General features: G+C 48.8%; 1 protein-coding gene across 1 annotated transcript in view; it reads right to left on the bottom strand.

Annotated features, from left to right (window-relative positions):
- The window catches only part of LOC148222332 (axonemal central pair apparatus protein HYDIN-like), a 69,526-nt gene extending 55,066 nt beyond the window's left edge, over positions 1-14,460 (bottom strand). The window contains exons 1-9 of the mRNA XM_088172248.1: positions 14,386-14,460; positions 14,124-14,243; positions 12,904-13,038; positions 10,899-11,098; positions 7,632-7,760; positions 6,099-6,293; positions 3,003-3,195; positions 1,809-1,908; positions 467-585 (exon numbers count right to left, since the gene is read on the bottom strand). Coding sequence (XP_088028374.1) covers positions 467-585; positions 1,809-1,908; positions 3,003-3,195; positions 6,099-6,293; positions 7,632-7,760; positions 10,899-11,098; positions 12,904-13,038; positions 14,124-14,243; positions 14,386-14,460 — 1,266 coding nt within the window. The remainder of the gene's footprint in view (positions 1-466; positions 586-1,808; positions 1,909-3,002; positions 3,196-6,098; positions 6,294-7,631; positions 7,761-10,898; positions 11,099-12,903; positions 13,039-14,123; positions 14,244-14,385) is intronic.
- Positions 14,461-25,367: the final 10,907 nt, after the last annotated feature.

Genomic DNA, 25,367 nt, shown 5'->3' with positions numbered 1-25,367 from the left:
CTCCCAAGGCCTTTGTAAGGGCCAGCACTGAGCCAGGAAGCTGGATGGCTTTCCTGTGACTTCCAGGAATAAGCAGGAGACACTTGACTGAAAATTGTTTGCCATGGACTGAAGGTCAAACGTGGCCAGTTTGTTCCAGCTGCATCTGAAGAGCTCAGTACAAAGGTGCCTTGTGTCTGGAGCTGCCACAAAAGCCTCTGAACAAGCAGCTTTTTGACCCAGTGTTGCTTTCATGTGTCAAACGCTTTTGCAGGAAGCCTCCCAGCTGATCCCCAAGGAAGGCTGCCCAAAAGCAGGGATTGGCGTTTCATGAACAACAGACACACCTTTGTGACCCCCCAGATTTGACCAGAACGTCAAATATCCCCTGCTCACAACTGCCCAGGTTGGCAGGAATTCCACAGGTCCACCAGGCTTGCTGCTGCCTCAGGAGCCATCAGGATCCATCCCAAGCCCTGCTGCTCACCTCATAGACGTAGGTGGTGTTGACAAAAATGTTCCCAAGGTTCAGTGCACGACAGCTGAGTTCAACCAAGGGTCCTTGGCCTTGCCCTCTGAGGCGCAGGGGCAGCCTGCTCTCACGGCCTGCGGAGAGATGTCCATTTCAGTACAAAAATTCCCTCTGTTATACTGTATTTTCAAGGCTGCCTCAATGCCAGTCCCTGACTCTGAGATGGATGCAACCAACTCCTGATGCTGCAGGAGAAGATATGGACCCTTCTCGTCTCTCAGGAGATATCCCTTGGGGCTGACTTCCAATTTCTAACCCATTCCTTGGGCTGCTTTCCAATTTTAGCCACCAGTTTGCTGAGTTTGAAACATCTCTGATGTCTTGTAGTGACAGGCCAAGAAGTCATGAGTAAAATGGAAAGAAAGAAAATTTAGGTTAGATAATAGAACACATTTTTTTACTGTGTGGTTGGTGAGACACTGGAGCAGGTTCCCAGGGGAGTTGTGGAGGTTCCAGCCCTGAAGTGTTCAAAGCCAGGCTGGATGGGGCTTGGAGCTACCTGGTCTAGTGGGAGGTGTCCCTGCCCATGGCAGGCCTTGGCACTAGACGATCTTTAAGGTCCATTCCACCTTTAACATACTATGATTCTATGGTTTCCTTCCCATGCACTTAGAGGAGATTTGAAATCCATTCGCCGAAGGCACAAAGCTCATAAAGAGTTTGGCAATTGCCAAACTACCTGGCCCAGTAGCACAGGATTTTGTTGCCAAAGTCCTCAACTTCTGACACTCAGCACTGTGTTCTATTTCCACAGCCAGAGCTGCCAGGGGACAATTCCCACACAGGGACAGAAGGAGCTGCTGGCCAAGGGTGGTCCTTCTACAAACACCCTGGGCTCAGTGGGGCTCAGCCACCTCTGGTCTGGTGGTGTCTGGGCAGTGGGATGTGATCCAGGGTCAGGGAGCACATTTCTAACTCAGCTCCTTCCCTCTGATGATGGATCCATGTCACCTGGAGCCATCCTGGAGGTCAGTGGTCTAGAGGGACTTAGTGCTGGTTCACTAAAGCTGTTCTGCTCTCTAGCTCTTTGGCCTTTGTGGAAATGCTGGCAAAGTCACAGCATGAAAACTTTTCCCTGCACTGCCTGCGTTGTTGTGGGATCAGTAACCCAGACACAGGTGTTCTGAGCCCTGGCCTTGCACGAGAGACTCCATGGAAGCTGCAGGGACAGTGAGGATGTGCCAGCACTGCCCTGCTGACCAGGGACTCTTCCCAACAGCTACAGGGGAGCCCAGCGGGCTCGGCCTTGCACCATGGCTTCACTGTGGGTGAGAGAAGCAGGGGAAAGGAGCTGTACCTGAGATGCTGCAGTAAGCCACACTTAGATACTCTAGTGCTTCTAGGGGTTTAAAGGTCACCTTGATTTCGGCCGAACATTTTGGCTTGATCTCTCCCTCCTAAATCAGAAAAAGACAGCAAAGCATTAATCTTCAAACTTCGCATTTCTTGTTTTCAACCACAGTCCCGTAAGCCTTTATTTAGAGCATTAGTGATGAGTGAACAACACAAGGAGCCCTAGGAAACACTTCAAACCCCAGCTCAACACACTGCTGGAAGCTCTTAATGCTCAGCTGATCAGCTCCCACTCTCCACAACATTCCTACTGCTCTGACACAGGCTCTTGGTCACATCATGCTGCTGTCAGCTACAGTGGTATGCAATTGCCATTGTGCACTGGTGGCTCTTCTCAAGAAGAGAACCCTTCCTTGGAAATAAAAATATTAGTTTAACCTGTTTTGAAAGAAAGCAGAAGTTAGGATTTTTCTAGGTTTTACTCCAAGATGAGAAGGGATTTTGCACTGTGCAGCCACCAGGCATTCCTCATCTCTCACAATACCAATACTCAGAATCAAGGCTCTGGTTGATGGGAGGACTTGGGGGGTTTGCTTGCATAAACAGAAAAGAAAAAGTTTTCTGTCCCTGTGTGCAAGAGAATTCAAGAGGCCCATTTCAACCTTCCACCTTTGTGTCCAGGCTTACAGATGACACTGGAAGGGAGACTCAGAAATAGTGCAAGTCATGGTTACAGGAAGGGATTGGCATTTCTGTGATGAACCTTGGGCTGAATTTGGCCTCCTTTTCCCAGTGACCCAACGCATGCTTCAGGTCAATATGTCAACTGGCAGTGCTCCAACAGCCTGTGCTAAACCCCACGCACCACGTGCCGGGGGAGCCCCTGCCTACAATAACTGCTCCCTGTGGACACTGCAAGGACACGCACCGAGTGCCCTTGAGCTCGAGCCCTGGCAGCAGAGCTCGGCTTTGTCAGGCTCCCAGTCTTGCCTTGAGCCTGCAGGGCAGAAATGCTTTTAGCAGCGAGCTCTGCAGCCACACCAGAAACTCCATGACTTCCCTCTCAGCACATGGAGCCAGCTGAGGATCTGCCGAGTGACCGCAGCCGGCAGGATGGGGGCGGGGGAGGATGGGTGGGAGGAGGAAAAGGAGGAGAAGGAGGAAGAGGAGGAAGATTCGGTTCTCAGCGATCACTTACCATTGGCTCAATGGAAAAAATGTCATCAAAGAAGAGCATGGGGTCTTCTTGCGCCTTTTCCATCTCCTCCTGGACCATGTAGCTCAGGAGGGCAGTGTGATCTTCACTAGAGCCTTCCTCCTGCTCTGTATCTTCCTGCTCGATGAAGTTGTCCGGTGGCACCTCTTTCAGTGGCTGCAGCAAATAGCACTGCCTGCAGCCACAGGGAGAGACAAAGCCAGCAGGTTGTTTAATAAGCCACATACTTGCAGAGAGAAGTGTGAGTGCAGGAGAGCAAAGCACCTGGGGAGGAGGAGCAGCAGCAGCTCCCCAGCAAGGGCTGACCCCAAGCCATGGGGATCCCAAATGGATCAGAGGATAACTTGTCCACTGGCACAGCAGGTAGATTTACTCCACACCTGCTAGCTCAGGAGAGTTTTGGAAAGCCAGCATCCCTCAGGAGAACCTCCTGGCTCAAAGCCTCTGCCAAAACTGAGGGAGAATCCACCAGTCACCTCAACTGGCTTTTCCTACCACTGAGCTGCTCGGGGGAGGCAGATAAAGATCACGGAGCACCCACTGCAGGACTTTCCTGGGAAGGGGAGACGATGCTGGGTTGCAGCTATGTGTTACCAGCATCATCACTCTTTGTTTCTTCCATTTTGGACCTGCCCCCGTTCCCTGCTCTGTCTTTCACAAGAGCATCCCAGAGCACTTCCAAAGGAAATGGATGGATTCAGGCACTGCATCCCTTCAGTGACATTCAGGGTTTTATATGCATGAAAAGAGAGGCTCTGAGAGGGGGTGAGACTGGGTTGTGCAGGAGGGAGACAGCGAACTCCTGGAGAGACCTTTTCATGATCCAGAGCTTTTTGAGTCCCATCCCAGTACATGGTAGTAGAATGTCCTGAGAGGGAAAGGATCCTGCACTATCTCCTCTCATAAACAAGTCCTCTCTGCTCTGCGATCCCAAAAGCTTCTGTGACAGCAGGACAGTGGCTTTGGAGCTAAAACCATCCCTAAGACTGGAAGTCAGGAAGAACAAAATGTCCTCGTGACAGTCTAACTGGCATGAAGACAGATGTAATTGGGAAAAAACCCACAAAACCAAAACCAGTTGGAAGTTGACCTTGAGGAAACCTAGTTGCTTCTGAGGGGAAAATAGATCACCTGGGGTCCAGGCAAGTGGGAAAAATGGAAATAAGCAGCCCAGGGAAGTAGCCAGAGAAGGTAATGGGATTTTCTTTTAACACAGAGAGCTTGTATGGAAGTCAGACACTGTGTAAGTAGATAGAGAACAGTGGAAAACCAAGAAACCCAGGGCACTAAAGGACCCTCTTGCCAGCCATTCGATCTCCCGGTCCTTTGCAGGCAATTTAAAATGGCTCTGGGGAGTGCGAGAGACCTGGCCCGAAGGAAACAGAGGCTTGCCACGGCAATTTGGGCACGGTAGTTTTGGGATAGCAGTTTTGGCACAGTCATTTTGGCACAGCACTTTACACACAGCAGTTTTGGCACAGAAGTTTTGGCATAGCTATTTTGGCACAGCAGTTTGGCACAGCAGTTTGCTCGGTGTTGTTTCAGTTTCTGCACAGCAGCTCACACAAACAGGCTGAGCAGAAAGGGAGCAGCCACCCACCCTCCTTGTGTAGTGAGTTGTGTCTTTTGGCTTGTTGTGAGGTGATTGCATGTATTTTTTTCTTTCTTTCGTCTTTCTGCTTTTTTTTTCCCCAGCAATGTTTTACAAATGATTAAAAGCCATTGCTGCTGCCAGCAAGAGTGTACTAACTCAAACAGAACCCCCCAGGAAGGACACAGCTGTCCAGGGCCCTGGCTGCAGGGAGGGTCTGAGCCTGGTGTTAGTATCAGAGGATAGTGCAAGAGACACCTGAGTGCAGTGTGAGCAGGTGAATGATCTGCTCTGTCTGGTGGCAGAGCTCAAGGAAGAAGTGCAAAGGCTGAGGAGCATTAGGGAGAATGAAACAGAAATTAACTGGTGGAGTTACACCCTTCCAACCCTGAGAGAAGCTCACTGGAGTCTGAGGAGCTCTGCCCTTCTTGCGATCAGGCAGAAAGAGGACACCTAGGAGACGGTGGGGAATGGAAATGTGTCTCTGCTAGGGAGATAATAAAATTCCATCCTGACCCCCATCACCTCCCCAGGTGCCCTGACAGGATTGGTATGAGGCCCTGGATCCAGAGGGTCAGGCAGATGGCACTAAGGAAAAAATTCTGTCTGGAAAGTCTCCCAGTTGCTCTTCATCTGCCAGACAGATCACAGCCTCAAGTATTAAGAAGAAAAGAAGGGTAGTGGTAGTAGGTGACTCCCCTGTAAGGGGAACTGAGAGCCCTGTGTATCAACTGGATTCATTCCACAGGGGAGTCTGCTGCCTCCCTGGGGTCTAGGAACTAGATAGCACCAGGAAATTCCCTAATAACTAATGAACTTCATCTGCTCACCACTGTCTCTGGGGCGCAGTGACCATGAAATAATAGAGTTCTCAATATTTGGTGAAACAAGGAAGGGGCATCAACAAAACTTCCACTCTGGACTTCTGGAGGGCAGACTTCAGCCTGTTCAAGAGACTGGTTTGGAGAGTATCTTGGGAAACAGCCCTTAAAAACAAAGGGGTCCAGGAAGGATGGACATACTTCAAGAAAGAAGTCTTGAAGGCACAGGAGCAGACTGTCCCTGTGTGCTGAAAGATGAGCTGACAGGCAAGACAGCCAGCCTGGATGAGCAAGCAGCTTTTGAAGGAACTAAGGGGAAAAAAAACAAAAAAAAGAAAGAGGAAAGAGGGGCTGGCAAGTCATGAAATGTTTAAGGATGTTGCCAGGTCATGTAGAAGAAGATTAGAGAGGCAAAAGCCCAATTAGAACTTGCGGAAATCCAGTCATTGCAATCAACCTTTCCTTCCCAAAATGCCATCCTTGGTTGGAATAGACATGGAACTGCAATGCTAAGTGCTGAGCTCCTGAAGCCTAGGACACACACCCTAGTGCCAGAGATGGTTTACTTGGCCTAAACCATTCAAAAGCACCAACACCCCCCTGAGGCCATATGTTAGTTTTAGTCTTGGGCCATGTATCTGACTGAAATGCATTTTTCAAACCAACCTCCTCTTCTCTTCATTCTCATCTTCCTCAGTAGGAAAAGTCTTCCACTGGAAGTGGGCTGTGATGTTACTCCTGTTCTCAATGAACATGGTTGTATAGTTTGACGTGTTGATAAAAGTCTTCCCAATCTTCATGGAATATGTGCTCAACCCAATGTTGGCATCTACAGCTTCTCCGTGAAGGTTTGTCTGGATGCTCTTATCACCTGGAACAAAGCAATGAGGAGTCTTTGCTCAGCTCACTTGCTGATGGAAGCACAAGGAGCAGAGCAAACAACAGGTTTCACTAGAAAGTGTCACAGCTTTTAGCTGTATTAGCAGTTCCATGGATCAGTGCATTTGTCACATCCTGACAGCTCTGTGTGTACGGCGTGAGGATGTCCTGGGCACCTCCCTAAACACCTTATTTCTGAGTGTGTTTGTAGAGATTTGGCCCCAAGCTGACAGTAGGTACAGTGAGATTGGTCAGATGTGCTCAGGTGACCCACTCAGATCACTGGGATTTCTGCATCAAAGTCCTTCAGGTGACGCTGAGGAGCCCTGTTCAGTCCTGCCTTGCCCAGGGTGTCCCTTGGGTACCCCACGAGTCTCCTGTCTCTCCAGATCCCTTGGATCCTTTGTTGCTGACAAGCAAATATGCCTGGGGGCATGTGGGCAGAAAAAAGAGGCCCAGAGGAACAAGTGAAGTGACAGCCCACCGAAGGAGGGGACACGGGCAAGGAAACACAACCAGCCCGGCTCTGCAATGTGACAAACCACTACAAAATGAACACCATGAAAATCATCATCATCTCCCTGTCCAGCCACATCAGTCTTGAAATACTTTATATTGTTCTGATCTCAAAACCTAAGCTGGAGCATTTAAAATGAAATAAAAAAGAGACAAAGGAAATATTAATAAGAACCGAGCAGCTTCTATATGAAGATTGAATGGGATTCCTCAGTCTAGAAATCAAATGGGAGATAGATCTGAGAGGTCCGCAACAGCATGAATGGCCTGGGAAATGGGGACGAGGAAAGATTTGTCCTGATTTGTCACCAAACAGGAACTTGAGGGCCTGAAAATGTTATTAGACAGAAACTAAATATATGTGTGGAGGGCAACATAGAAAAAGGGTCTGTGACAAGCCAATGGAGAAGCAGCATACGGGACAGAGGTGTGCAAGAAATACATTGCATTGGAGAGGGTCTGCTGGAGACCTCACACCTCACATACAGCACTGCTCAGCAATAAAATCAAACTTCTCCCAGGCATAGCCACACGATAGTGGAGAATCAGGGTTCCTCCTTCCTCCACTCAGCAACTGCCAGCAAAACAGGATTCCAAAAATCTTAGCCCTGTTAGAGGGGATCCACTTTATCAACCCCCTAAACACCAGTGAGTTCTTAGTTTTCTTTAGGGTAAAGCTGGAACAGGGGAGGGGATTGCTGGAAACATTGCTGGAAAGCTGGAACATCTAGAGGGAATTGAGGAAGATGTGACAACAGGGAGTGATGTGGAGAACTGTCCTGTGCCCTGTGCAGGGCCCAGCACTCACCTGTGTTGCAGCACACTGCCAGGGACCCGGAATGGTCACCAATAGTCAGCGGGTGAAATTCCACTGTCACCTGCATGGTGTCACCGGCGCCCAGAGTTCCCCTGGCTGGAACCACGGAGAAAGGACTGCAACACAAAGACAGGGATCAGGACTCAGGGGGACATCTGGGGATGGTACTCCTTCTGCAGTGCAGGTCACTTCAGCTCACTTGGGAGCTGCTCAGCGGGGAGCAAACAGATGACAGTCAACAGAAGACAGACAGAACAGACGGGATCAGAAACAGCTACTGACCCACTTGTGAGGAGATCCAGCCCTCAGAAGATCCTGTGGGATAAAACGACCTCATCTCCCCCATACTCTGTATCCAGCCCTCTGCAAGGAGACTCAAGGGTCTGACTGGCAGCAATCCCATCAGAGAATGGTTTGTGAAAAGCACAGAGAGCTATCTTTATGCACAACTCGACACTGACTGTCTCAGGAATTTCCCTTTTCTTCTGCCTATAAACCCCATCTCAAGAGATGCAAATGTTAGGGCACTACCTGTCCTGTGAGATTATAGCCTAGGAATCAGGCAGGGAAGGAACTTCTCCTTGAAGACCAAGGAATAATTACTGTTGAATTTACAGTGTGGGTCTTTGGTTTCATTTACCTTGAAAACATCCTGATTTAGCGTAAAAAGGGCAAATTTTATCAGCATTTCAATTAAAGCTGGTCTAAGAAAAGGAGCAATCAAAACTCTGAAAGAGTGCAAATGCAAATAATACAGTGGCATGGGAACAACACCCAAAAGGAGGATGCCATTTACAGTCTGAAGGATCTCATCCCAGCTAAATGAAGCATCATTAGCAGGAGCACATCAAAGAAGCAGAACAGGAGGTTTCTGTGTATTTATCAGCAATGCAGTCTGGGACTCTGGGTTGCCATCCAGGCTGGTAACAGTTCGCTTGGCCCACCAGAGAAACTGTGCAATGTGTTGGAAATAATTATGTAAATGTGTTGGTGCACTTCGGATTTAGCAGGAGCAATTAGGATTGGTCACCAGGTAAAGAGCTCTTGAGCCTGACAAACACAAGACTCTGTGCTTTGATGCTCAGGGACAGCTCAGGTGAAATGTGCTTCTGCCCAGCAGCTGCTGGGTTTGGTGCTCTTCTACAGCCCCACTGAGGAAACAGAAGTTCCTGGCCTTGGTGATTTACTGGTGATCAATCTGTCACTTAAGAGTGTGTTCTGGGAGTTTGGTGATGAATGCATCACATGCAAAAATAAAGAGAACATCTGGCAAGCTGAACTTTACTCATGTCAGTAGTGACAGCTGATGAACTTGCTTCAGGTTCTGCTCATTAAGGACCTATGGCTGCAGTTATGGGCCTGACCTGTTCCCATTACCACTAGTGAGAACATTGCTATTGGCTGATGGAGAGGCCTTGGGCCAGCAATGTTTATGTGCTGGACGAGAGACTTTGGAGAGAGGGCAGGAAAGACAAAGCCCCAGCAGCCCCAGAGCCAGATTACTGTACATGCTCCTGCATTGCCCCCAGGGGTGATGCCAGGACTGCTGCAGGTCTCTGCTGGGGCTTGGTGTGGGCAAGGCACAGGATTTTTTTCTTATTCTTTTGCCAGAAATTTCACCAGAACAGACAAGCTGCCAGTTAAGGGAATCCCTGGTCACACTTTAGCACTACATGCCATGCCATGCCATGCCATCCCATCCCATCCCATCCCATCCCATTCCCACTCCTGTCCCATGTTACATACTCCTGCCCTTAAATGGCAGGATGGGAATAACAATCCTGGAGGTGACTTCAGGGGTTGTCTCAGAAAGAAAGTATCTTCTTACTTTCAAATTATCAGGAGAAGAGGATCCAGCCAAATTCAGGACTCAGTTGTCAGGACTGAAAAACTGAGTGCAAATCAGCCCCTGCAACTTCTACATCCCACCCTGGGCTGTACCCACCAGACTCCTCTATTACTGCTGTAGCAGCCATCTCTCACATAGACCTGGCTCCCCAAGACCCAAGCACACAAGCTCTACAGTTAAACTTCACTCCTCTGATTTTCAGCCAACATCACTAAGCTGTTCCCTGAGCCCACACATAGAAGGGCTGTGAAGGAGACATCCCTGACACTGTAATAACTAAATGAAAACCATTTGGTTGGGGCTGGCAGGCTAAATTTTGGCCTTTTATCTGTTAGTTGTGAGCTGTTCTTTAAGATAGTTCTCATCCTGTTAGATCTACCCTATGAATGAATCACTACTGCACCTGACAGTCAGAAAAGATAAGGTATGGAGATATGGAGGGAGTTTCAATAGGTTGAATGGGTTTTCTTCTCTTTTTAACTAGGACCATTTGCATGCTTGTTTTCTTGTATGGCATCTAAAGACAGGTCCAGATCTCCCAATGGCACCTTGCAATCCCCAGACACTGGTCTTGCTTTGAGCAGTGTGTCTGCTCAGATGATTTCCAGAGGTTCCCCTCCAGACAAAGTTATTCTATGCTTCTATCTTCTAAATCAGCCCAATTGCTTTTCACATATTCACTAAATGTCTCCTATTTCCTATACACCTGTGCATGTACCTATGGGCATGTGGTATATTGACAGGCATTAGAGGAGCTCGCCCTTTATGAAAGTTGCCAATGAAGAATTCAGGATCTCTTGGCAAACATTTAACACAAACCAAAATGAAAAAGCAGCAGAAACACAGGAACTTCGGAGTATTTAAAAAGAAATCTCAAAGAAAGGGGGAAAGACCTTATTCAGAGATTTAAATCATCCCTTTGAAATTTTCAACTGGCTTTCAAAGGTTTGTCATAGAACAGAAGAGGTGACTGATGCCCTCAGCTGACAAGGGAAATCAGATCAGCTTTAAGTACCAGGACCTGCACCGGCTGCCCAAACATAGCTCATGTTGGGCATGTGATGCAGGGACCACTGGAAAGCCACGTGCCTGTGGCCTCCCAGAGAATGGGTCTATTTGGCTGACAGTGGGGAGTAACCATTTCAGAAGCTGCTTGTGCCCAGGAAGGTGCAAGCCAGCTACTAACATGTTCCAGCAGCCTGCAGGAAATCTGGGACAGAGAAAGCTCAAAGGCTGCATCCTGCATAAAACACGGGAAGCAAGAGCAAATTGCCCCACATGTCCTGCCCATTTCCAGCCAGGGCTGCAGGGCAGCAGCTCCGATGCTCCGGTTCCTTTTGTTGCTCTTGACCAGCTCTGTTGTCTCCCAAAGGGGTTTTGCACAAGGACAGATGAGCTGCCTCACCTCTGGGTGCTCAGCTGGTAATCAGCTGCCAGGTTCCCGATGTTGTGAACCAGCAGAGTCTTCCGGGTGCTGTACTTGACTGGGCACTCCGAGAAGTCCAGCTGGTCGGGGAAGTCCAGGATAGCTCGGGCACCAATGGCCCGAATTGGCACAACTATCCGTTCCCTTGCAGTGAGGCAGACGAGCTCGTGGCAATAATTCTGCAGGAAAAGAAACTAGCTCAGCACAGGGCATTTAGTGCATCCCCATGGCAGAAAAAAACCCATTTCCTATAACCCTTCAAGGGCATCAATTCACCTATTCCACCCCAAAATGAAGACTAAGTTCTACTAATATGTCACATTTGAAAGGCACCAGTGCACTTTGCAAAACCTGTCTCGGTGGCATTAAGCTCTTGTGTCACTTGGGTCATACAAAGAACTGCCCTAGGCCACCACAATTTTTGCTCTAAATTTTAATGATGTTAAATAATTCCTAAGTCCCTTCTAAGGAACATGGAGCTAGGGAACACAGGACGTTCCTCTTTGGGCTTGTATTCCTGCTGTTTGAGAATAGGACAAAGTGTTAAACTGACTCTAAGCAGCAAAAGGAAGATGAGAAAACAGCTGCACCCAAAGCACCTCTGACCTGGTGTAAAAACATCACTTGGCTCAGAACTCCACTCTAACTTTGCCTCTCCAACCAAGTCAGGAGAAGAACAGTGCTAAGAGGTAGTGGGATGCTGTTGGAAAGAGCCTCTCTTTGTTTCCCTGCAAGGCTTCCTGCCTTCCATGATGCCAAGTCCTAAAGCCTTCTGCATGAAAAAGCCTCCAGATCACAGCACTGAGATCTGACTTGCCAGGGCCTCAGCACTGGTATTCAAACCTCCACATAAAAGCTCCTTTGGCACAGAATGGGTGCCAGTTGACAGAGGAACCACAGTGACAGGCATGAACACAGAGCCACAGCAGTGTCACTGCCACAGGCTCTGGGCTCACAGGTCTGCCTGCAGGTTGTACCTGCCCTACACGAGCTCTTTCAAGCAGGTGGCCAAGTCCCCTGCAGCTCACCAACCTCCTGCTGGCTAAGGGCCCCTAGAGCTCAGTGTGCCCGTGCCAGGCTGGGCTCACGGGCACAGCACATCCTCTGCCCTGGCCTTGCAGCTGTGTCGTGGTCAGTTGGGCTCTGGGACAGCACAACTGCAAGGCTGGAGAACAGAGGCTGTGCAAAAGCACCGTCTTTGCTCCAGCCCAGGGTGAGGCAGGCAAGCAGTTGCCAGTCAGGAAGGAGGAAAGCTCTCTGACCTCTTTGTTCCTCTAGTGTTTTCCATAATAATTAAACCCTTTCCACTGTACCTAGAGATGGCCGAACATCCATCAACACCCCTTGTGGGACACATATTGAGAAAGTAAGAAAATTACAGCCTGAAAAATATTCCAGGCTGGAGCTTTTCAGCTCTGTTCTCAGCCAATGAGCTGGTCCAGCTCAAGGCTAGGGAGAATTTCTCCCAGGGTGATAATTTGGTCAAAATAAAAAGGAATTAAGAACAAGATAGAACACCTGTTGGGGTACGTGACCAGGCCCTAAGCATGGGGTGTCTTCTCTCTGAACCAATCACCTTTTTCTCTACTCTTGGGGTTGCGAGTCATGCTATAAAACCAAGTGTGTTTCTGAATAAACTTGTCTCTTTCTTCCTGTCATGACAGACCACCATGTAGCTGTGCATCTTATTTGCACCGCACTTAAAGGGTTAAAACCCCTTTCCACGGCTACACACCCCTCTGTCATTTTCATACTGTTCCCCATTCATCTTCCCTCGGGAATGCTGAGCAATGTGCAAGGAGAGGAGGCAGAGCCTGTCAGGCCTGCGTGCAGTGCCTGACACCACATGCCAAGGTGTGAGTGGCTGCAGGCTGCCTGCCCACAGCCTGGAGCCAAGCCCACAGCATGGAATGGGCCGTTGCCAGAGTGCAGGGAAAACAATGGCTTTGGAGATAATTCTGAGGTTTGGCTCCTCCAGTCTCACCTTCATCTCGTCGGGGGTGAAGCGGATGCGCAAAGGGGAAGATGTGCCTGGTGGCACGATGTGGAACACATCATTGGGGCACATCAGCTCAAAATGAGGTGATCTCTCCATGGAGACCTTCACCAGCCGAGGAAACTGCAGGAAAGACATGAAACAATGATCATGCAACTGGTGGAAACAGGACGAGAGGAGAAATGTCCATGCCCTGGTGACCCCTTTTCCAAAGCTGTGGAGGTAAAGGCACATAATTCACAGGGGTCAACTTGAATCCCTTCTGTCTGCGCCCAGCATTTTGGCCAGGGGTAGTAGGGCAATGCCAGGTGGGAAGGAAGGGCCAAGCAGGTCAGCATCAGCAGGATGGAGACAGAGCACCTGAACCAAGTCATCTGCATATTCAACAAGGCCAAAAAAAACCGCTGGCATGTGCCCACACACAGCCATACAGTCGAGGAACACAACTGCTGACATTGTTCAAGTTTTTTGCTCTCAACTCTCTTGGGAAACTGCAAAACAATCACCATTTCTTCAAGTGAAGCTGAAAACCTCCAGGCGCACATGGCTTTGGATGTGCTGTGGTTCTCCAAAGGGAAAGCAGAGCACCACATTGCGTTTGGAAAACCTGAGCAGAGCCAGATGAAGCTTAGCAAGGACCTAAAGTGGCACCTAAAGGCCTCCTGCTGCTTCTGCTGCATCAATCTGATTCCAGGGCTGTTTCAGAACACTTTTCCTGCACTGCCAATGCCATTAATGATAAGTGATTGCAGCATCAAGTGGAGAAGACTCAGCCTCTGAGCCTTGACTGTGAGCTGCACAAAGAGAGCCAAACAGGCTGAGAGAGACAGAGATTCCTACCAGGAGCCAAGATTAGCCAAGGAGACACAGGATGTGGTATACACTCAAGGCAAAGCATGAGAGCAGGTACGAGCTGTACAGCCCTCAACATTCCTATCAGTCCAGAGCTTTCATGAGAAGGAAACTCCTTTGGGATAGATACCATCAATGCATTCCCAAAATCAGGCGAGAATTCCCTGCACAGGAAGATTTCCACCATCTTGCAGGACAAAGGCGCTGAGACATTTTCTTCTGGATGTGCTGCAGCAGATAACTTGCTTTGCTGTACACTACGTGTACTGTACACTACTGTACACTATGTGTACTCCACTATGTGTACACCACTCTCCTCTCTCAGCAGTCTTAAAGCTCCATGTCCCAGCACTTACCTTGTCCTTATTTACGAGAGACAATAACATTTCAGAGACCTCATGAGTGACGAAGTTCTCAAATACTAGCTCTGGTGGGGAAACCTGGAACAAGCTCTGTTTCTGGTGAACTGATGGCAACTGGAGAGGCAAGAGAGAGCAGGGAGAGGTTCAGCTGCTGGGAAGAAGGTTGATGAAGGAGACTTTTACACTGAGCCCCAGTGAAGTACAGATTCTGGGCAAGCACGTCTGCCCAGGCCACACTGGGGAAACAGTAGCTCACCCACCTCAGCTCTGAGCTGATCATGAGCTGCTGGGCCACACAGAGCAGGCTCAAGCCAAGCTGCTCTTTTGGCATGTATTTCTGCAGGTTTCCTCTCCAGAATGGCAGGCAACACTTACCTTAAGCACATCTCTGTGCCCACGGAGTCACAGAGCTCTGGGACACTGACTGAGCACTCATGGAGTAAGTAAAACCCATGAATTTACATTCAGACTCCATGGGAAACAATTTTGGGATGTCCCTTACTCTAAGAAACTGAGGCCCACATAACTACAGATATCTTTTTTGATCTAGAACTTAGACATCAGTAAAAAGAGAACAGTACCAGAGGAGGTGTGGGAGATGAGGTGATATTTTGCTGAAGCCAAATGTTACTAAGTGAAGGAGTGAAAGTTGTTGGTTCTATGTGTTTGGATTTGTTCTGGTTGTTTTGTTGCATGTTGCTGAGCTGGGAGAGGGATGGGGTTGAAGACCTGACTAAAAAGATGCAGGATGAGAGGGGAGGGGGCAGGAAAGTTGGCGGTCGGGAGAGAATTTGAGTTCCCGAGTACCCATCCAATGGCAAAGGGGACAGGGACCACTCTAGCCAGGTATAAAGGGGATAGAAAGATTGGAGGGTGTGTTTGTTTGTCTGGGGTGGGAGCAAGAGATGCCTGGCTCAGCTGAATCATTACTAATAAACAGTTTTCTTTTGCTTCGATGATTTTGTCCCCTATACTTGTATTTAAACGTTAGTGCGTTTCTAACAGAGTTAAAGGCAAACATAAAGTAACACAGAAGTTGGGAAAAAGACAAATGAGGTGAATGCTGAATGAGGATAAGGTTCAGTTCTTTTAGCAGCAACTTGAGTAAGAGTAGAGTTGGTATCTCCTTTTTCCATGAGCTTTAAATGGGTGCTTTCTTGTAACCTAGTATTGCTGTCTTATTTGATACGATTGTAGAGGCACGTCTGGAAGGACACAACAGCAAATGCTTCTGGAGCAGACATTGCTTTGAGAAAACTCCCCTGCTTTGTATGCTTTCTCCAGCCACACTGCTGTCAGTCCAGAGACACAAGCAGGTCTCCTGTGTGACCTCACGGGAGACTCAGTCTGCTGAAGGGAGTGGCTGCAGCACGCTTGTCCCTTAGTTGTGACCCTCTCTGAGGTGTTCCTAAGGCCCCTCTCCAGGGCAATCCTTAACCAGTTTGTTACATGTCTCTTACTGCCAATTTCCTGCTCAACAGCCCACCTCGGTCACCTACCCATTTCGTCTGTGCTTTATACTGAGCCAGTCCTGCAAGAAAAGCAGCTTTAGACACACCTCTAAGTAGGCTCTGATCCAGATAAAGCACAGCCATTCCCCTCTGCCCAGGGCAAATCCCCTGTACATCTGGCAGCCTGCAAAATCTAACATCCCATCAGAGTCCCTACACATTGTTCCAACCCAAGGCGTTAATGCAATTAGTTTTGTTAAATCTGAAGGAATTACTGCAGGTCCTCGGCCTTCAAAGGCCAATGCTGCCACTCTGGAGGGAATCCTATGACCCCAAGCTCTTGATGGTGACCACACCAAAGCAAGAGGTGGCTATTTCAGCAGGAGAATGGCAAATGGTAATTTTGTGCCTTTGTGTCCCCAGCCTTCCCCCTGTTGTTTTAGCAATGGCAGCTACACTCCAACAAATCCCAGCAGCTTCAGCAGAGGTTATTTGTGTTGGCTTAGTGCAGATCAGGACTCCAAGTCCACCACCACCAGCAGTTTGCAATGACAACAGGACCTAGACACTGAGGTATTTTGCTGGAGGCAAGCCTGTCAAAAGCACACGCTCTCTTCAAACTTCACATCAAACAGAAAAGAAAAGAACAGGAAATGGCTACCTTTTGACTAGTTCCACTCATGGGTAGAAATGGGCCAATTCTGGGCAGAAAACTCGCCCCATTGCTGGCCTTCTTCTTCACATTGAGAAACTTCTCCCTCAGGAATCTGGAGGGAAGCAGCTGAAAGGCAAAAAAACCCAGCTAGAGCCTCAGAGATGCGCTTGTTCAGAAAGGCTTTACTGGAACAAGTGGCACTGGTGAATAATTTGTGATCACATCGTCTAGGACAGTTCCAGAAGCCCTGGAAGTTACCTGCTGAAATACTTAGCATCAGTAAATTAATAATACAGAGTGCAGCACACATACTCCATCCACATGGCTCTGTGCCATTAGCTTCTGCGTGATTTGATGTGACATATTTGGGGATTTCTGCTCTTTGGGCATTTGTTTCCTCTTTAGTTTCATTGGATTGAGGCAGTGACCTTTTCAGAGAGTGGGGAGGAGCTAGCTCTCAGAACTCCCCTAACTCCATCCCTGCACAACACTCAAAACTCACAGCGAGGAGAGAGCACTGCTGAGAGAGTCCAAGAGATGCATGAAAGCAAAGTTGGCCCAAGAGTGAGGTGCACAGGAAGGTGTCTAAGTTTTAGTTCTCTCTGTTAATTAGCATTTGTGTTCTCCTTCTTGGCTCACAGACCCCTCCACAGAAGAAACCAAAGGGATCTCCTTGACAGAGCCTCAGCAGTGGGGCATCTTCAGTCAAGTGAGCTGCAGCCAGCCAGGGAACCTTTGTGGCCCTGACTCCACTGCTGTCTGCAGGGCTGGATCTGTGCCCCACACAGGAGATGAGAGAGAGCAGCTGGTTTGGAACCTCTTCTAGCTGGGACCAGCCTTGTCTCTCAAGTCTTTGGGCAGAGTTTGAGCTTCCCCCCCACGTCACACGCCCAAGGGCAGGTTGGTCAGAGCAGCACAGGTGAGTGTCCAGCCTGACAGGAGGAATTACTGTGACAAAGGGAAAGGGAGAGAAGCACATGCTGAGGGCTTCAGCTGTACATTGGTTTAACTTGGCTCCGGTGGCACAGCCAGGCAAGATGCTGGAGTGTCCCTGAAGCAGCACACGGTGTTTCCTACTGCACCAGGACAGCCCCCACCCACAGGAGAACGGCACAAAGAGGTGGGGAGGGGTCTGCAGCTTCACAGTGCTGCTGGACAACAGGCAGGGCAGGGAGAGGAGGGACACGAGGGGAGTTTCCAGCCTTAACACGGCCCCAGTGGGTACTTACAGTAATAGACTTCAGTCTTTCCCTGGACAAAAGACGAGGTGTTGATGACTTCTCCGGGAATGCAGAAGCCATTTTGGTGGGAGGATGTCATAGATGAGTGACAATTCCTCAACAAAACTGGAAAGAGCAACAATGGAACTCTGAAAATCCAGAACCCAGTTCATGGCAGGGATTCATTCAAGGGATATACTGGTGCTAAAAATTTTATATTTGAAAGTAGCTAAGTGCTTGTTTGGCGTAAGCAGCCAGTGTCCTAAGGCGTCTAGTTGGACTTTCTTTGAACTATATGGCTACGTTTTGCAATTCCAAGATGGATCATACTGAAACCCGGAGCTAAAAATCTGAACATTAATAATAGTTATGTGATAATTGATAAAAGATTCGTGTTAATCACAAAAGCATTGGGGTTTGTATAAACCAGAATACTAAGCTCTGAAGTGAAGCATAGACAGTAGATAAAGGAAATTATATGATAAAATCATTCTGTTTAAAATCACCTTGTTATGGTGTATTATGTTATTTTATGTTACATTTTATTATGTTATATTATGTTTTCCAAATAAGTTGTATCGGCTACCAGGTTGCAAATTCAGACTTCCCAATAGACCTTCCTACCTTTGTCTGATCTATACAGCCTATCTCAAAGACCAGACTTCCAGAACTTCTCTGGTGGTTATCTACAAAGACCAGATGGCTATCTGTGACTGATTATCATCCAAAAGCTTTGTGAATTTGTGTAAGGATGTTTATTCAACCACCACTGCTTATGACAACAAAAATCCAAAAATTACTGATTACAATGAGAAACCCCAGTATAAAAAGAGGCTGCAAACCAAGGTTCAGTGGAGCATGGAGTGGGCGGTGACCCCTCACGTTCCCCAGCGCTGCTTGCTCTTTCTATATCAAATAAAGCAATCTAAATTTTGCTGAATATCGAGACTTTTCTCTCTCATTTATAACAGAACAGACAAAGCTGTAGTTTAAATATTACTTTAAAATAGCTCAAGTCGACCTCCTCTTCTTTAGGCTAAACAACCTCTACTCTCTCAGCTGCTCCTCACAAGACTTGAGAGACTGGAATGTTACAGCTAATGGCTTAAATATTGTTAGAAAGGACTTTCTGCCCATTGTGAAAAAACTGTATAATGAAGCTGTGACCACCAAAGCCCACCCCTCCCTGAAAATGCCTCCTGACTGGAAGTTTGGACTGTGAGTTAAGCCACCTAAGGGAACTTGAGACAAGATAAAGGGGACTCCGTTGTCCTATTCTCTCAGGTCTGGGGAGAAGTAAACAAGGCTGAGGGAGAAAAATGTATCCACAACAAAGCCAAACTCAGCAGCTGTCCTGAAAATCAGCCCTGTCTGGGTTCAGGCTGAGCAAATCATAGGCACAGACTCATCTGCTGAGGCCAGCTTTGCACACAAACCTCCCATCAACAGAGGGAGAAGGAGGAAATTTGGGGGTATGGCATAACCTCTGGTAATAGGCAGTGGACACCCATCCTCCCTCACACAAACTGGCTCAGCTCTAAAACTGCCCAGCCCAGAAGGCCCCATCCAGGGGATTCCCATGAGGGGCAGCTGAGGAGGTGTCATAACCCATCAAAGTGCCCCCAGACCCATGCCTGAGGCCTTGAACCAGATGACTGCATGGGATGCAAAGTAACACAACAGATCTGAAAATACAGAACCCAATTCATGGCAGACTCAAAGGATGTACTGGTGCTAAAGATTTTCTATTATTTGAAAGTAACAAGAGACAATCTTGTCCCACCTCAGGGAGGCAATGGTGATAATTTCTATTTAATCATCTCTGTCACTCTCTTTCTCCCTCCCCTTCCCAACCCCCCTTCTCCCACTCCTCCTTTTTCTATTTATTTTTCTCTCTCTCTTCCTCACATTTACTGTTACATAAAATCCTGGCTTTTGACTTTGGCAAATGGTCTCGTTTGCACCTTAATTCAGAGGCATCTTCCTAATAATTTTGGTAACCAGATCATAACAACCCGCTGAAACTTGAACAGAACTCATTCATCTTTAAGCAGGTAAGTAATCACTAGAGGGAAAAACGTATAGACGAATATATTTAGGAAATGTTGCTTTTCTTCAGTGAAAAAAAAGCCCCATCAGTAGACCATCTATTGTACATCCACTCAGCTGTACATGCCTCTGAACTGCTGCACCCGAAGACTGGCATTATTCACATCCTGTATTTCCCTCTGGCATTCTCTTTCAGAGCACAGATGTGACAAAACCAAAAAGTACAACGTTAGTCAACCTTTACCTTCAAACCTAATTCGGGATTTGCTTGCAGAGACCAATGCTCTGCGAGATCAGGATTCGCTCACAGAGACTAATGCTCTGAGAACAATTCGCTTGGCGACTGGCGCAGTGTAGCCGTCCGCACACGCTCAGGCTGCCAACAGCGGGCCAGGAGCGCGTTCTGCGGGAGCTGAGGCCGCAAAGCCGTCACAGACGGTGGGGCCGCGTTCGCGGTTACCGGGCAACCACGGCACCCGACAGGCGGGCCGGGGCCGGGCCGGGGCCCGAGGGCGGTGGAGCTGGGCGGGCCTCGGTCCCTTCTTCGGTCCCGCCTCCGTCCGCTCCCGATCCTGCCTCGTTCCCCACTTCGGTCGCGCCTTGTTCTTCCTTCTATCCCTCCTCCTTCTCCCCTCAGTCCCCCCTCGATCCCTCCTCCTTCCCCCCTCAAGTCCCCCCTTCGATCTTACCACGTTCCCCCTCGATCCCCCCTCAGTCCCTCTCGATCCCTCTTTCTTCCCCCCTCAGTGCCCCCTCGATCCCGCCTCGTTCCCCCTTCAGTCCCCCCTCGATCGCTCCTCTTTCCCCCCTCAGTCCCCCTTCGATCCTGCCTCGTTCCCCCCTCGATCCCGCCTCAGTCCCCTCTCGATCCCTCTTCCTTCCCCCCTCAGTGCCCCCTCGATCCCACCTCGTTTCCCCCTTCAGTGCCCCCTCGATCGTGAAAGTGGGAATCAGCGAACTGCAGATCCTGAACTCCCTTAGACCTAATAAAATTTCCTTCAGATTTCCATACAAAGACTCGTCCTTTGTCTCTTTCGTCAGACAGTTTTTGTTTTTAGCAAGCGTGCTCCGGGCTCCGAAAGCACAGGTCGCTCCCAGAGAGACCCATTGAAGTGCACCGCTTCAAGGGGTGCCCAGACAAGTACAGGAAGAGTCTCTGTGAGCGACTCCTGGGACAAATTGGCTGCACCATTGTCCCAGGAAAGAAGACGCCTTTGGCTCAGCCACAACCCTAAAGCGAGACCGGACTTATATCAGGGCTCGCTGAAGGGAGAGTTGGCACCCTCCAAGCGGCATGAGGACCAGTTTTGGCTGACGACGCCCACGGGACATTTTTCAAGACCTGTACCCGGACCCGCCGGAGAGGGAGTTGGTGGGCAGGCGCCTGGGGTTCAGGATTGTTGGGATTGTTTTGTCCTGTGAGTGGGAATCCCTTTTGATCAGGGGCAGCCATGGGAAGTGCTCTGACCAGGGCTGACAAGGATGTATATGTTCGTGTTAGGCAAGTTCTGATGGGAAATACATTCGAAAGGGGAGCATAAAATGTTTTTTTTCATTGGTTATTTAAAGAGTAGAGGAGGGGGAAATACAGGTAATATAAGCTCTGCTGTTGCCTGATACTGCTGCTTAAATTTAGGGATATTGAGCCTTTGCGATTTTTATCCTCCCCTCTTTAGTCTTTCCTTTTCTTATATACCACAAGACACTAGGCTGTATGGTTTCCATCCTACATGCATATGATGCTTGTCTTACAGGCTTGCAAACCCCACTGCTATGTCATTGAAACAAGAAAAGGAGTGATTCCCGCTAGGGGCAAGACTCCTGTGACTATCACAGCAACCCTGGATGACACTGGGCTTCTTGCTGACACTGTCCAGCTGTTCACTGGGAACAGCCTTTGGACCACATTTGTGTTGGTGGCTGTGGGCACTGGCACCACAATTGTCATAGACAAACCATTCGTCCCAGAGCTCAGCTTGGGAAACCAATTCAGGCAGGAGATCGCCCCAGCTCTCCTCCTGTCTCAACAAGGAGCAGTTTTGCTGTAGTTCTTCAAGAAAAAATCTTCTTCAGTGTTCAAAGCCCTGACTCCTTCCCTGAAGGCAGAGATTCCTTTAGAAACCTGTGATGGCCACTTGAGAGTTGTTAGATACCCTCAAAAGCCACTGAAAGGGAAACCAGTTGCTAAATGGCCACTGAATTGTCTTGATTCCTAACACATTTATGTCCTGACTTGATCAAGGAATGCTCTCGCAGGCTTCCTCAGAACATGAGGTTCCCAAAATGGCGGCCGGATGAGGCGGTCCCTCGGTGTGGCTGAGGGACTGAGGGAAGATGGCATCACACCCTTCCCTTCCAAAATGGTGCCTCCCAGGCAAGCAGGGGCCCCGGGAGCAAAGAGACAGGAGGGTGACAACCCCCACCAGGAAGGCAGGAGCCCACAGAGCACTTCCAGAGGCAGATGGAAACTTGCTGGTTTGTGTGGGCTCAGCAGCGCCGCTGCCGCCACTTGCTCCTGCTGTTCGTGGGCTCTGCTGCTGCCCTGCTCTGCCCAGCACCTCGCTCGGCACAGATTGCAAAGTTCACTTTGAAACAGTTTCTAATTGCAAATGGCTACAAGTGCAAAAGTTTCTACAAATGGCTACCAGTCAAAACCAAAGGTGCTGCGAACAGGAGAGGCCCTGCTCCCCTGCTTTCCTGTCCTGGAGCTGGCAGACGATTTTTACCAGCTTGCTGGGATCATCCAGAAAGTGCCTCCGAGCTGGCTTTTAGAAATGCCTGCAATCATACCCCCACACACAAGGTCCCAAAGTGCAGGATCTCAAAGATTGAGCAAAACTTTTGGGCACAGATAGATACAAAATACTGGAACAGTATGAATCACCCCAGAACAAACAGTTTGCAGGAAAACACCAAGTCCCGTTAGCCCGGGCAGGAAAATGCTGCATTACCATTATAAGCATGTTTCTCTTTGCAATAATGACATCAGAAGGGCAGCTTATCAGACACTGTTTCTGATCCACATTAAGAGTTGGAAATTAAGACATTGTCCAAGCTATTACCACCTCAGATTGCTCATTGGGAGCAAGCTGATGACCAGGGAAATAGCTACTCCCATACTATTCTCCATCGTCTATTCTAGGCTCCTTCCCTGTATTCGTTGGTTCAAAGTAACAAACAGGGGCCACCATTTCCAACGGCTCTCCTGGAGTGTGGGACGTCACAGCCCATCTGAGGAGGAGGGCCAGAGAGTCTCAGCCCTCAGTAGCCCCAAGGCCGAAGATGATTGCCAGAGCCCCAAACGTACCAAGCCCGTGTTTGGGCTGGAGCCACCGTCGATGGAGCTGCAGCCAGGCGAGTCTGTGGACATGGTGCTGCGAGGCTTCTCCCGCATCACACAGGTGAGGTTCCCACCAAGGGCTGAGCCTGGGGAACCATCAGATCCCCTTCCCTGCGCTTGTTCCACAGTGCCTTGACATTTGCCTGGGAAAATGACATGGGGCCTTCCAGAAACTGGTTTAAGGTCACACGTTTCTGTGGCAGCACCAATTGCTTTCCTTGCTGGCCACCATCAGACCAGCTAAGGCTTTATTGTGATTCCACAGCTACCAAAACCCAGTGCTGTTCCCAAAGTAGGGGCGGAAGGAAATACTGCTCTTTAGGGGCAAAAAGTGTTCCATGCTTAGGCAGCAAAGAAGGGCAGAGAAATAAGTTACACTTAGACTAGGAGCCCAAAAAGAAAGTGAATTAAACAAGTGCCAAGTGATTTATCTGGGGTAAGCACGGAGTAAAACACAAGCCATGTGAAGGGAGGGAGTTTCTCACAAGTGCCTTTTGTGGTTATTGGGGTGCTGTGTTACAGACAACTGAGTGTAGAATAAATAAGCTGCATCACAGGAAGAAAAGGGGGCAGTGACTGTAGCTCTGAGGCAAGAATAGGGCTTGTGGTGGGAGGTGGGTGCTGAGCCAATGCAGGGCATTTGCTGGATGCCCTGCCACCACCCACCGGTGACAAGTGGCTCTTGCATGCAGGAGGTGCACGATTATGCGATGTGTGAAGCTGCCATTGGATCAGCCAGCAGGAGAGAGAAGATAATAGAAACAACTATTACCTGCAAGTTTGTTGACCCTTCTATAGAATTATCAGCCAGACAATTCTCTTTCCGGGTGGAGAAGGTAAGTCTCTGGATTGCATCCTGATATTTCACAGCATGGCTGAGGGTGGTGTGTGCTTGTGTTAAAGCCCCTCTTTAGCCTTCCTGAGGCACTTTGTGAAGTGAGTGAAGGTGCTTGTAGAGATGAGACTGGTATTTAACATCCCCAACATAAAATTGCAGTTACAGCTGCACTGCCAAGGGGGATCGTGGCCACTTCCAGAGAAAGGCCAGTTTCTCTGCTCACTGTAAAGGGAGGTTTATGAGGATCCTCCAGGGCACGATGATGTCTGTACACCGATGCTGTAGGGAAGTTGGGAAAAATGGAGATTCCTGTGAATTCCTCAGGCTGACAAGGAAAAAAACCCATCATCTCCTGTGTCTCTTTGCCTTTCTTTGCTGTTGGCATAGGTGCTTTATGGTATAGCTATATGGTATAGATCTGTGCATTTCCTGAAGCCTCACCTGTTTCAAAGGACCTCCAGACATCCTGCAGCTGCAGTGATGATAACACTGAGGCAGAGCAGGTGCCATTTAGTCTCTAGATTCTAACTCCAGCATCACCTTTCCCTCTCCTGCAAGTTGTCTGAAAAAGAGAAGTTGTTTTGTGATTTGGTTTCTGTAGTTTCAGGCCTCTCCTCTGGTTCCCAGGCTTCCACTGAAGTACAGAATCCCTGGAAAAGGCAGTTCAGATGTAACTAGAAGCTCTTCAGCGCTCCCTAATCCTGTCTGGGTTCTGCTTGATGTCACACACACAAACTGATTTATTGCATCCTATGGCACAGCACCTGCCTGGTACCAGTACATCCAGAGCTAGTTTCCCAAACTCTCTGGTTTCTCTACACCATGCAGCAGGCCCAGCACAATGCATAGAGAGGAAGGAGGAGCCTAGGCTGATCAGAGCTTTGAGACCAGACACTGTATCCCTGTAGCAAGGGCTGCAGGACACATGTTGCAGACAAACTGCTTTTATGAGGCTGCTAGAGCCAAGAAAGTTGTAAGAAATGTCTGTGTGTGAGTGAAGACCATCTAGTGCTGTTCTGCCCAATAGGGGGACAAAACTGGAGACAAATGGTCTGGATTCACTTTCTGCTTTAGATCTTGTTCAAGCAGCCGCCTCCTCTCAGGGGCCTATTCCCTCATCTCTACGTGAGAGTGTTTCCCTGTCCCTAGAGCATCCTGTGGGTTTCTAAACATGAAAAGCATCTGCTATAAAGAAAAATTTCCAGGAAAGATAGAAACAAATAGGAAGGGTAAATAGAGATGTACGCATTTCTGGGGCTGAAAAATGTGAGATGCAGCAGAAGCAGAAGGAGGTCTGTGGCTAATTGAGGTTGTTTTTCCTTGTCTCCTGTTCCTATAGAAACCCAGTGATGTCCTGGCTCTGCAGTACAAGCCTTTGGCTTTAAAAAACACCTGCTCCCTGCCACTCAACCTTACATTGGACTTGAAGCAGCCCTTTCTGGTCTGTGATGTGGACCAGCAGCCCCTCCCAGATGGCCAGGTGAGCAGCCCTGGACTCCTCCAGTGGGGTCTGAAGAGGAGCAATGTGGTGGAGCCTTTCTGTGGGAAGGTTCTTGAGTCAAGAAATTTATTCTGTAGCATCAGTAGTGGGCTGGCCTGAGCTGCAGCAGCAAAGCTGCTGAAGGAATCAAAATCTTATCTGAATTGAGAAGATCCATCCTGGCTTTAAGGCATAAGGAAAAGGA

This window comes from Sturnus vulgaris, chromosome 12 (assembly GCF_052056855.1).
Source record: "Sturnus vulgaris isolate bStuVul1 chromosome 12, bStuVul1.hap1, whole genome shotgun sequence".
NCBI classification, from domain to species: Eukaryota; Metazoa; Chordata; class Aves; order Passeriformes; family Sturnidae; genus Sturnus; species Sturnus vulgaris.
The sequence above is the reverse complement of the archived record's forward strand: the minus strand, read 5'-3'. Positions and strand labels throughout refer to the sequence as shown.